At 46.0% G+C, this 12,349-nt stretch overlaps 1 protein-coding gene across 10 annotated transcripts in view; it reads left to right on the plus strand.

The window, feature by feature from the left end:
• The window catches only part of RIN2 (Ras and Rab interactor 2), a 229,791-nt gene that overhangs the window by 196,630 nt on the left and 20,812 nt on the right, over positions 1–12,349 (plus strand). For all 10 annotated transcript variants that reach the window (XM_059134158.1, XM_059134164.1, XM_059134162.1 and 7 more), the window contains 2 exons: positions 2,955–3,046; positions 6,218–7,366. In XM_059134158.1, coding sequence (XP_058990141.1) covers positions 2,955–3,046; positions 6,218–7,366 — 1,241 coding nt within the window. The remainder of the gene's footprint in view (positions 1–2,954; positions 3,047–6,217; positions 7,367–12,349) is intronic.

Here is a 12,349-nt window from a genome sequence, read left to right on the forward strand (position 1 = left end):
CAGCTCTGTGAGTGGGTACAGAGACCTCTGCGTCTATGCTATCCTGTGCTCCTGACCCACAGAATGCGGGACATCAGAGCTTCTTCCTAGGGGCCTGGGTGGGTACAACGTGAGTTACAGTGCTTGGTGCAATAGTAAATACTCAAGAATTAGTCTCCTCCGCTTTAGAAACATGACATACAGAGCAAAGGTTCAAAAGTAAATTCTGTGTGTCCTAAAACTCTTGAGTGAAACATTTATACCTAAGCTGGCTTTATTTTGTCTGTTATGTAGGTTTTAGAATCAGGGCTCCTTTTCTTAACAGGATAAAGAGAGAGGGAAGCGACTCTGTGTGTGTGTGTGTGTGTGTGTGTGTGTGTGTAGGTGTGTAGATGCTATCTTGTGCCCTTAGCTGGTGCTGTGGAAAAGGACTCATGGGCAACATCTAATGTTTCAGTAGATCAAAGCTGAAAAACACCCATTAGTGAAATACAGGTGTGGTTTCCTGTCATACGTGCCCTTAAGAAAAACCAGCCATGTGATGTTTAGGCTTCAGGTACTGCGCTGGGCAAGATAAAAGCTTAAAATAAACAGAGGTTGGTTTTGTCATATGTGGCTTTCTAAATTGTCTAAAGAAGGAAGATTTTAATTAAGTTTTTGCAGCCGTAGAAACATATATTTATATGATACTCTGGTGTTACGAAGTTCTGCTTCCCATTAATCTTCCTTTAAGATTATAATCTGAGTCATTGCCTCTCCCCGGTCGGGCAGCAACTATTACAGACGCTGCCGTCCCCCCCAAGGCTCTGCCTGCTTCATCCAGAAAGGATGCAAGTGGACAAGAAGAAGCAGGTGCTCACACCATTTGGAGGGAGACAAAAGGGTCCCTGGAAACAGGGGGTGACCCAGGCTTGACAGCTCAGGAAAGAGCCGCCTCCTGACTGCCACCCCCTAATATTTATGTGAGTGCTATATTGGAGACAATGCAGTAAATGACATTGTGTTCACGTTTTGCTCTTTTCATTGACCTTACTAATTTGTTATTCATTGTCAACAGCTTCAGGGGTTCCAGAATTCTCTAGTCATCCACATTTAATCTGATTCAGTTTAGAATGTTGCCTAAACTTACTGTAAACAAGTTGTTTGGGATAGTTATTCTCTTCAGTAGAGGTTTTCACGGCCTCTTGTGTAGACAAAATACTGGTGGAAGCTCTACATTTTGTCCCTCACTTACTGCACCTCAGCCATGATGGCCTCCCTGCTGTTCTTCCTATAAACCGGACCCTCTCCCACCACAGGGCCTTTGCACCTGCTGCTTCCTATGCCTAAGAAGTTCTTTCTTTCATGGGTTGCATCCTGATCTGTTTAAATCTTCACTCAAATGCTACCTACTCTTGGGGCCCTCTCTGGCCAACTGTCACTCTTGAATACTCTTTGTTATTCCCCTTTTGCACATATATTAAAATCTGTGGCACACATCCCTTTCTCCTGTTCTATAAACTACATATTTGTTCATTGTCTTTTGGTGTTCACTGGAGTGATATTCTGTGTAGGCAGGCAGGGTCTTTTGTCTGTTATCAGCACCTACAACAGTGTCTGACACATCATAGACAACCATAAACATTTGTTGAATGAATGAGTAAATTCCTTTTTTAAAAAAGATTTATTTATTTGTTTATTTGAGAGAGAGCATGAGCAGAGGGAGGGGCAGAGGGAGAGGGAGAGAGAGCCCACAAGCAGACTCCCCACTGGGTACAGAGCCTGTCACAGGGATTGATCCCAAGACCCTGAGATCATGACCTGAGCCAAGAGTCCAATGCTGAACCAACTGAGCCACCCAGGTGCCCCCAAGTTCTTTTTTTTTAAGACTAATACTACCACTGAAACAAATAATTTCTTTTTGGATAAGTCACCATTGTTATTGTATATTCATTCATTCATTTATTCAAAACAGGCTTTCTCCCTGTCATTATCAGCCATGGCATTGTGTGAGCCCTGGGGAGTGGGGAGCCACCAATGCTACTCCCTTGTATATGAAAATGAGCAGATGTTTGTTAGGTTTGCTTTTGTCCTTTCAGAGAAAGAAAGAGTTCGTGGTCCATGCATTTACTCGTGGTGGCACTATTTGCTGGCCATGGGAGGACCCTTGTGCCAGCTCAGTTCAGCTTCTTCCTGTTGGGCCTGTTGGTCTATGATGTTGGGTGCTTGTGTTTGCTGGTGCACACATGGTGCCATGCTGCTTGGGGCCAGGGCTGTTGCATGAAGTCCTTTCTCTTTGCCTCCCTACTCAGAGCGTGGTGCAGGGGTGGCGGCAGCAGCATCGGCGGTCAGCATGCCAGAAATGCTGGATCTCCAGCCTCACCGAGACCTCCTGAATCAGAGCGCGCAGTAAAACAAGACTCCCAGGGATTCATGTGTACATTACAGATAGAGAAGCGTTACCTTAAAACAGGAGGAAGTTTTGTATCCAGCATACAACCCCCAATGCGTGGGCTCTAGCTGGAAGATGTCAGAGTAAAACTGACAGATAGTGGTGGAGAATATGCTGTGTGTAAGGACATGAGATGATAAACCTCGGCTTAGGATTACACAGTCCTGCTCAATGAGTTGGGGCCAATATTCAGAACATGTGGCAAATTAGTACATAATGTTTTATGTATATATATGTCAGATCCACCGACATAGGGATTCTGATATTAATACCAGATACACGTCAGCTACTTCATGGAGGAAATTTTGTCCTCATTACAGATACCAAACCAGTCAGCCTCTCTCTCAGTCTGTCCCCAGTGTCACTAGAGGCAAGAATAGTAATCTTGCAGTTCCATCCCCAGTAAAGACAAGGTCTGGTTAGGTATGATATAGTGTTTCCTTAGGACATTGCAATCAAAGCTAAAACATCTCTAGGATGAAATGCAAACAAGAGACAGAAACAAGACACATAATTACAAATATTCTCTTTTTCGAAAAATCAGGGACGTTCTGCCGTTTACCTTGAAGTTGCCTTATGCCATTTCAACAGCCATGACAGAGGCTCGGCTTGAAGAACTAGCCCAGCTGGGACTAAGTAAGTGGGTGCCCCTGCCCAGTTCTCTCCTGAAATGATCTGTGGAGCAGAGCCAATGTTGGCTGGTGATTTACTGTTCCATCAAAAAATAATCCCCATCTCCATGGCAAAACTTGCTCACAGGGCCGTGAGATCCCAGAATCACATGTACTGAGAGTCTTTTTTCTAAGTCAGACACTGAACTGACTCTCAGAGGCAAGCCCTCTGTTGGCTTGGGAAATCCCGACATCTCCCAGTGTCTCCCGTCAATGAATGGAAGCTACCCTAAAAGTCTACGTCCTGATGGAACACGAACTTCTGTAATGGGTCCTATCTTTCCTTTCTGCGGTGTCTTACTGGGGAAAGGCATTGCTTGGCAGAAAGGGAAACAGCACAGCATATCTCACGTGCACGCGTTTTGTTCTAGAAGAACACATGGGCATTGACGGCACTTCTGTGCTTTGGGGAATTTGACCATGTAGGCATCTCAAGTAACATCTGTCTCACTTCCTCTGTGGTTGTTCAGTGTCAGTCCTGGTGTTCTGGGCCGTGTCCCCTATCCTGCCATGCATCCTCGCTCTGACCAGCTGGGCACTGGCTTCCCTCTCCCGCCCTTTTGCCAACGCCCCTAAATGCAACACCATGCTTTGGGACATCGGTTGACAATGGATCGGGACATACAGTTCACCCAATTTCACTTCCTTGTCCCATTGCCCTGAGGAATTTGTGTGGGTTTAACTTTGGGGGGAGGGGAAGCTTTTCCCCCAGATTGGAAGGGGAGATTCTCTTTAGATTTTTAGGGCTTCGGTCTTCTAAAAGATTAACAACCAGGCCATAGTATTGGAATGGAAATTTTGAGATGCTGAAATGCAAGTACCAGGGCTCCTAGCACCTATAAGAAGCCTAGAGACAGATTCAGACTCTTTCTCAAGCTACAATTGCTTCAAAAGAATTGCTCCATCTGTCTCAGACCTGTCTGATGGGTAATTAGGTAGTGGGATTGGGAAACTGATTCCTGGTAAAAAAATACCAGGGTAGGATAAATGTCCCTGCTGAAAAGCTATACCATCTCTTGCATTTGAGTTTCAGACACCTTTGGAGAGAGTTTAAGACATTTCCCGAATTTCAGTGAATATAACCAACTAGATCGCTGGCCTCTGGAAGACCAGCACCAGGTCTGTTTTCACAGCCGACCTCCAGCCACAGAACTCCTGGTTCTGTGGTCAGTGGGCAGTGCCTACTGCATGCCGGGGCTGAAGGACTGAAGGTCAGTGTATGTGTTATGAGGAGATAAACACAAAAATACCTTGTCCTAGTGGCCACTGACCAGAAGCAAATGAGGCCTAATTAATACATACCCAGTTTGTAATTTTCAGTGTACACATTATTCATTTTGTGAAGAGATAGCACTTTCTACAACTCTGTTCTTCATTATTTGTCCTTCAAACAAACGTTTCCAGAGTTCTGCTACATGATAGGCCCCACACCAAGGGGTCAAAGTTAATAGCGTCCGTCCCTTCCCCTACCCCACCACCCATGTCCATAATCCATATGGGAGGAAACACATTCGTGGGAGCTATATGTACTAAGCCTTATAAAGTCTAGGAGTGGTGGCAGCACTAAGACCCAAAGGTGGTGAGAGTCATTCCACGCAGACCTACACTGGGCACGAGAAACGCATATAACGCCAGTGTGTAATTTTAAATTTTCCCATTAAAGAAAATTTAAAAGGCACAGGTGAAATTAATTTTTATGGTTTATTTTATTTTTTTATACTAGATCTGAAATATTTCGACATGGAAGCAATGTTTTTAAAATTATTGATGCAATAAAAGCAATACTTCAAAGGCATTAATGAGATATTTTACATTCTTTTTTTTTTTTTTTTTCATACTAAGTGTTGGAATCCAGCATGTGTTTTATCCTTACAGCACATCTCTCTATGGGCATTAAATTTTCATCAGAAACACGTGAACTGTATTCATATTTCATTAAATTTACAGTTGAAAAACTACATTCACGTAACATATCTTAGTTCTGAAACTACGTCAACATTTGCCAGTAATCGAACTGCATGCCTGTTTTTAAATTTAATTGATTGACGTGAAGCGAAATTTAAAATTGAATGCCTCTGTGGCAGTGGCTCTTGCGTTGGACAGCACAGAGCCAGAGAGAAGGAGAGGAAGGGCAAGAGGAAGCAGGTGACACTCTCAGGTGTGTTTACGAGGCAGAGAGGACAGGACAAAGGGCTCCCAGTGAGAGCCTCTCCGCTGTCCCCCATGGTCAGCCATTTTGGCCCTATAGGAAAGAAACATTTTAGGCAACCACAACAAGGCAAAGCTGTAGAGAGAGAATAACCTAATCCGAATGGAAATCACAACAGACGACAATCATCACCATCCCTGTCTCCCACGATTTGCGTGGAAACCCGAGCCCCATATGTAAGTGACATAGGGCCGTTTAGCTACAGTAAGCAGTGTGCGCTGCTCCAAAGAGTGTTGAGTGCGTGTAGCCATAGTGGTAAGGAGGGCTCGGATTTAGGGAGTGTGGGCAGCTAACCACTAAGATAAAGATAAAGGGTTGAACTTGCACTTAGCGTTTGCATAGGTCTGCTGTCCTTTTTTTCTGCTGATGGGTTCCATGTGCGTATTTTTCCTCCTTTTGGGGTTTTAATGCTGAACACATAAAACCCCAAGCAGATTGTGTAACATCCCCCAGGCCCAGCTGCTGGTCCGGCCCATTAAAGGGGAACTGCCAGGTCCTCCGGAGGGCACCTCCAGGAGAAGCAGCTTGGAAAGGGTGGCTTGCTCTTCGAGTAAGCTCAATTTTTGTAAAGCAAGTCGGGGAGCTCCGGGGCCTTCTCCAGCCTTATCCTGTAACAATTCCAGTCCTTTCCTCACCTGTGCAAAGGCTGGGCTGGCTTTGTATGTTAGCCAAGCCGTTTCTCAAGGGCTTTGAAGGTAAAAAGCCCCTGGAGCCTTCCTAGGAGCCCACAGCTGGGCCTGGCACCACTTCTACCCTTTCCAGTAAGGGAATGCTGTTAAAGAAAAAAAGAAAAACAAAACACCCAAGTGTGGCGCCTCCCCCTTCAAAGACATGTGTTGTCATGCAAGTGTGTTTTTTTTAATTTGTGAAGGAATGGCCCAAGAGTACTGTATTTACATTCTTGTGTTCACTGATAATGACTTTCAGATTTTTGGAGCTCTCCAGCTGACAACAAACCCCCAAACCCTCCACCTCCCCATAGGCCTCTCTCCTCAGACGGTGTTTGTCCTGCCTCTCGTCAGCTCTGCCTTATAAATGGAGTGCATTCTATAAAAACCAGGACGCCTTCGGAGCTGGAGTGCAGCCAGACCAACGGAGCCCTGTGTTTTATTAATCCTCTTTTCTTGAAAGTGCACAGCCAGGACCTCAGTGGAGGCCTGAAACGGCCCTGCACCAGGACTCCCAACGCGAATGGCACCGAGAGGCCTCGGTCCCCCCCACCCAGGCCCCCGCCACCCGCTATTAATAGTCTCCACACAAGCCCTCAGCTGTCCAGGACCGAAGCCCAGGCGAGCATGCCAGAAACAGTCAACCATAACAAACATGGGAACGTAGCTCTGCTTGGAACGAAACCAACCCCCATCCCTCCGCCCCGGCTGAAGAAGCAGGCTTCTTTTCTAGAGGCGGAAGGCAGCGCAAAGACCTTGACCGGTGGCCGGCCTCGTCCCGGCCGGGAACGGGAGCCGGAGGAGCCGGAGCAGCCGCAGCCCCGCACAGCTGGCAGGCCAGGTGGGGCCCCGCCTGCCGAGGCCCCGGGGGATTGCACAAGGGCCGCCGGCCCTGAATCACGGCCCCCGTGGCATGGAGGCAGACAGAGGCTGAGCGACATGAGCATTTCCACTTCCTCCTCCGACTCGCTGGAGTTCGACCGCAGCATGCCCCTATTCGGCTATGAGGCAGACACCAACAGCAGCCTGGAGGACTGCGAAGAAGAGAGTGACCAGGAGACCATGGCCCCCCCCATCAAGTCCAAAAAGAAGAGGAACAGCTCCTTCGTGCTGCCCAAGCTCGTCAAGTCCCAGCTGCGCAAGATGAGCGGGGTGTTCAGCTCCTTCATGACGCCCGAGAAGCGCATGGTCCGGAGGATCGCGGAGCTGTCCCGGGACAAGTGCACCTATTTTGGCTGCCTGGTGCAGGACTACGTGAGTTTTCTGCAGGAGAATAAGGAGTGCCACGTGTCCAGCACCGACATGCTGCAGACCATCCGGCAGTTCATGACCCAGGTGAAGAACTATTTGGCTCAGAGCTCAGAGCTGGACCCCCCCATTGAGTCGCTGATCCCCGAAGACCAAATCGGTAAGTCCCCACTTGGCCTTTTTTTTTTTTTTCTTTTTAAACAGAAATTGTCCGGTAACCTCGTAGAACAGTGCATCCCCGTGGCAGGGCTCTCGGCTGAAGTTTTCTCTGGGGTTCAAAACAACAACAGCCTCCATGCCCTCTGCCTACTGGAATGGCACCCTAACCTCTTAAAGCAGCCTCACTGTAGAGCTGAGTCTTGGGCTTGCGACTGTTTTCGAAGCTGCGGATGGGAACCCCTGAATGGTTCTGTTCAGGGGGTAGAGTGTGCCTTCTGAGGGTTCAGTGACCCACCTGATTTCGGGCTGTGTGTCGGGCATGGCCGGGGCATGTTGTGTGTCACACAACATGTGTGTGTCACACAACATGAAAGTGTGTCTCTGCAGGCAGCGCCTGAGTAGAAAGGGATTTGTGCTGTCTTCTGGGAGGGTGTTTCCCTCTGCTTTCTTTGGAAAGGACTGTTTTCACTGTTTCCCGAGGGATGGCGTGTGTTCGCAAGGGTGCAGCCGTCACGGCTGTGCCACTGGAAGAGTTTCCATAGTGACCACACCTGTGTGACAAGTGACAGCTCAGTAACCAGGACAGCCCCAATTCCAGAAGCCCCCTGGGACCACCACCCTGTCACCCTTTTACCAAAAGGGGAACCACCCTGCTGGCTTTTGATGCTGCAGAATTCCTTAAGCAACACGGTTTTGGAGTAAGCAAAAAAAAAAAAGAAAGAAAGAAAAAAAAAAAGGAAAAGGCAAGTTTATTTTGTGTGCTTTTCAAATAAGTAACATATTTGGAGGTCACATGAAAGGTGTTTTCTCCAAAGTCAAGGGGAAATATTTTCTTTATAACCTCATTGAAGGGCTGATTGTTAATAGTTACTTTGGCCAAGGAAAATTTGAATTTGGCAAGGCGTCTTTTTTTTCCAGGGCAAGAGTGTTGCAAGGACTTTTCTCTCTCTCACTCTCTCTCTTTTTTTTTTTTAATTTCAGAAGATTGACTCTAAAAGGCTAATTTCAGAAACCTCATTCACTGGGCAGCCACAGCTGAAAGAGCTACCAGATATTTTCGGGCAGTTCATAAAGCTAAACCCAGATTTCTTCTTTCTGGTTGGGTCTTTTTGTTGAAAGTAGTAAACAGTATGTGGTAGAGAGTAGTCTCTCTCTCTCTCTCTCTCTCTCCCTCTCTCCCTCCTTTCCTCTCTCTCTCTCTCTCTGTCTCTTTCTCTCTCTTTCTTTCTCTCTGTCTCTGTCTCTTTCTCCTTTAAGTAAGTTTTAGCAGCTCTTTGATTTTCTCACAAAGGAATCAAAGCCTTGTTTGTTTTCTCATGGTTTGAGCCTGGTTGATGGGGCGGGGTTAGAGTCGGGTGTTGCTGAGGAGAGAAGCTAGAAGGAATGTGCCCTCGTGGTGTGCTTCAAACTGGAAAAGGTTTCTTGGGGAAGGCAGAATAGCCACCCAGGCCATCCTGTCCCCTGTCCCACCGGGAGCCTGCTCCTCAGGGGAGACCAGCTCCCATGCCATAGTCACAGGAACGCTGAACGGAGGGAAGAAGCTTGCTCTCGGGGAGTCCCGTGAGGGGAGCCACGCGGGCACTGATGTCAGCACCAAGCTATGTGGGCCACAGCGCCAACCAGCCCACAGGGACAAGGTTCCCGAGGAAACAGGGGCCTTCCTTTCCTTCCCTACAGAGACTCTGGTAAGCATCCACCAGAGTGTTGTTCCCCAGGAGGCCCTTCTGCCAGCTTCTTTTGAAGGGAAGTTCAGATATGGTACTCGCTCTCAGAGCGTAAGGGCTCATTTTCTCCAAAAACAGGCGTACACTTTGCTGCTCTGGAAGGAGGCAGCTTTTAATTTAAAATCTAAGGTCATGACAAGAAGGGGTTTGACATCTTTGTAGCCTCTCCTATGAGCCAGGGTTCTGGCCAAGTGATGTCAACAGGGCCTGGCCTCACCCCTGTGAAGCAGGCATGGGCATCCCCAGTGGGGTGGGGGACGCAGGGCTTTGCCAGGTGGAGCCCTTTGTCCCCAGGCTACACTAGCTAGTAACCAGCAGGTGCAGCATTTGGAAGAGGCAGCTCAAACTACAGTTCTGTAAGGAGGTGTGGGTGTGGCCAACTAAGCATTGCCTCACTTTTTGATTGGCTTGTTTGTTTTGGTTTTTGAAACCTTTGCATGAAAGCAAGTACCTCATGGCATGTTGCTTCCCCCATGAAAGCATCGTTCTGTGTTGAAAGTACAATGAATGGGTTGGGCTTTTGAAATTAAGAGGAAGGTGAACCAGAGCAGAGGTCAACCTGAGAAACTCAACACTTGCCCAACTGGAGAGGAAAGATGATCAGAAAACCGACCCCCTTCAGTGTGTAAGTCACTTGGTTATGACTCTGACACAAAATGGGACTTAATCTGATAGTCTTGGACATCATCGTGAGCAAAGTGCTCACTAGTTTACTCTAGACTGGTTGATACAGTCACTGCTTTGAGCCTCATGAACCAACTCAAGGTTGGTACATTTACATAGATATTATTCATCTTTTGCAAATTCAAGAATGGAGGCCAAAATATAAGAAGTGACTTGTAGAGGGTTTCAGTGCTGATAAGTAGGTGAGCTTGGATTCTACCAAGATCTTTTCTCAATTGTTTGCATATTCCTACCGTATCTCACTTCCCAGAAGGAAGTAATTCACTTTTAATGGATTCACTCTGAATGGATTCACTTTGAATGCCATCTTCAGAATACCAACCCTCAAGCTGGTTCTGAACAGGTATCTGCTAATGCTCCTTAGTCTGTTCAAGAATGCCAGTCTAGTCCTGTCCTCCATTCCCACAACTTTGGAAGGTGATCGCTCTGAACCAAGAGGTGGGAATTTACATATAAAGCCTGCATTTACAGAATGTCTGTCCTGAAATCAAGGGAGGTAGAGGAGGCATTTCATTGGCTTAACCCACGTAGAATTAGAGCTGTCATTCGTATGTGAAAAATGACTGGAGGAGTGCATGCGTGTCTCCAGTTAGGATCTAGAGGTGGTGCTAATCTGTCTTCTTCAGAGAGTGGTTCTTCAGTTGTCTAGAGAAAAGCCCATGAAACACCAAGCAGCTCTCACTCATTGCTACTCCATATATCTTGTCACAGCCCTTCTGGCCAGCACTTTCTAGGGGAGTGTAAAATGATAAGTAATCAACCTCAAAAATGAAGAAAATGGCCACTCTAAATGGTTGTGTCCTAGTATGGAGAATTTCCATTCTGTTTAGACTGCCCTTTACAGCACCATCACCAGGAAGCCCTGCCATTTCGAGGGTCTTGAATCAATGTCAGTGGATTGACATCAGCTTCACTCTCCTGGCTGGGAATGAAGCCAATGGGGATAAGACATGGTGAGTTCCCACATGAGTCAAGCCCCCACATGATGCTTCCCTTCTGGAGAGCTCTCTGCTCACCCTCATTCCCCCATACTCTACAAAGTGGTATAAGAAAGGACAAACAGATGCTTTTACAAAACTTCAGGTCCTGTGAGAAAGTCCTGGCATTGGTAACTTCATCTGCAGCGAGGTATACTCAGGACTGGCCTGTCCTACCCTGTAAAATAGAGACAGGTTGCGACATTTCTCATTTTTCTATCATGTGTGTTCCTCTTTGGTGAGCTTACCCATCATACCAGTCTTGCTCTGGTCTTTTTCAGCTGATGGGAGATATCAGTTCAAAATTTCTGATCGTGAAACTTCCACTCTGCAGAACTTGTTGCATTTTTGTGGTCAGTGTTTTTTTTTTTTTTTTTTTTAATTCAAGCAAAAGAATTTTCATTTCTGATCTGACATTAATCTTGGGAAATCCCTGTTTTCAAGGTTTGTTTCAAGAAAAACAAAATTTCTCCAACTCCAAAAATTTTACTCATCTCAAATTTTCTATTTTGTTTGAACTGCCCACCATGGACTGTCAACAATCATGGAGGAGGGGGGAGCACAAGTATTTGTAGTCCTAAAACTCAGTAGCAAAAAAATCAATACAATAGTGTTCTGCTTTATTTAGTTGCTATGTATAAAACTTCTATTTTCTCTGAAGAACATTTTAATTATTTAAAGAAAACTTATCTCTAAAACTCAATTTGTAAATATGTGATTTTTGTTTTTTTAATAGCAAACAATAGTGAGAAGTGGTTAGACACCAGAGAGCATAGCACAAATAAGAAAGGGGGTTTGAAGTGACTCCCTAGTAGTTAAACAATTACTACTGCTTTGTTTCCTCAAGCTTCAGTATCCAGTGTGAATTGTTTTTTAATCTGTATTTCACAGTTTCATTCAAGCCCTTGAGTAATTATCTTCTCTTTTTTAGATTAAGGGTCATTCTGAGAGATTTGACCAGAGCAGCATATTGGTGCCAAGATGAGATTAGAACCTTGAGTCTGACTTCTAATCTAGACCATGTGATCATAACACCTGCAAGGAGGGAATGTCCTTGTACAGCAGGCAAAGGGTAGAGAGAAAGGAGAAAAATTGACCTCTTGCAAGATATAAAAAGAATGCTTATGTTAGTTTTGAAAATTAAAGAGAGGACACCAGCTGGAAGCACTTCTTTTTTTTCCCATGGGGCATCAATTTGTTGTAGTTTTTGCCTTGGGACATCAAAAATTGGGTTAATCATAGCAACTAAAAGAAGGGTCATAACTCTGGAGTTAAGAATCTCTGTTAGGAGTCCCCGACTCCATGATACACTGTGCAAGGAAATGGGTAGCTCGGGAATTCAGAGAAAGAGAGCCCTTGCTAACAAGGTGGGAACTGGGATGGCATCACAATAAGGTTTGTGCTAGAGTGTTTTCTAACTACATCCCGGGAATCTTCCATCTCAAGAGAGTCATCAGCACCTATTGGGCAGGAAACATCATCAGGCAAAAGAGGAATCTTACAGTGATTGAGAGTGCGAGCAAGGGGACATTTGAAAGGATGTGTTGATTGAAATGGAGGCATCAGTATCTTTAAGAGTCGGACACGTCCACTGCTACT

This window comes from Mustela lutreola, chromosome 9, assembly GCF_030435805.1.
Source record: "Mustela lutreola isolate mMusLut2 chromosome 9, mMusLut2.pri, whole genome shotgun sequence".
NCBI lineage: Eukaryota > Metazoa > Chordata > Mammalia > Carnivora > Mustelidae > Mustela > Mustela lutreola.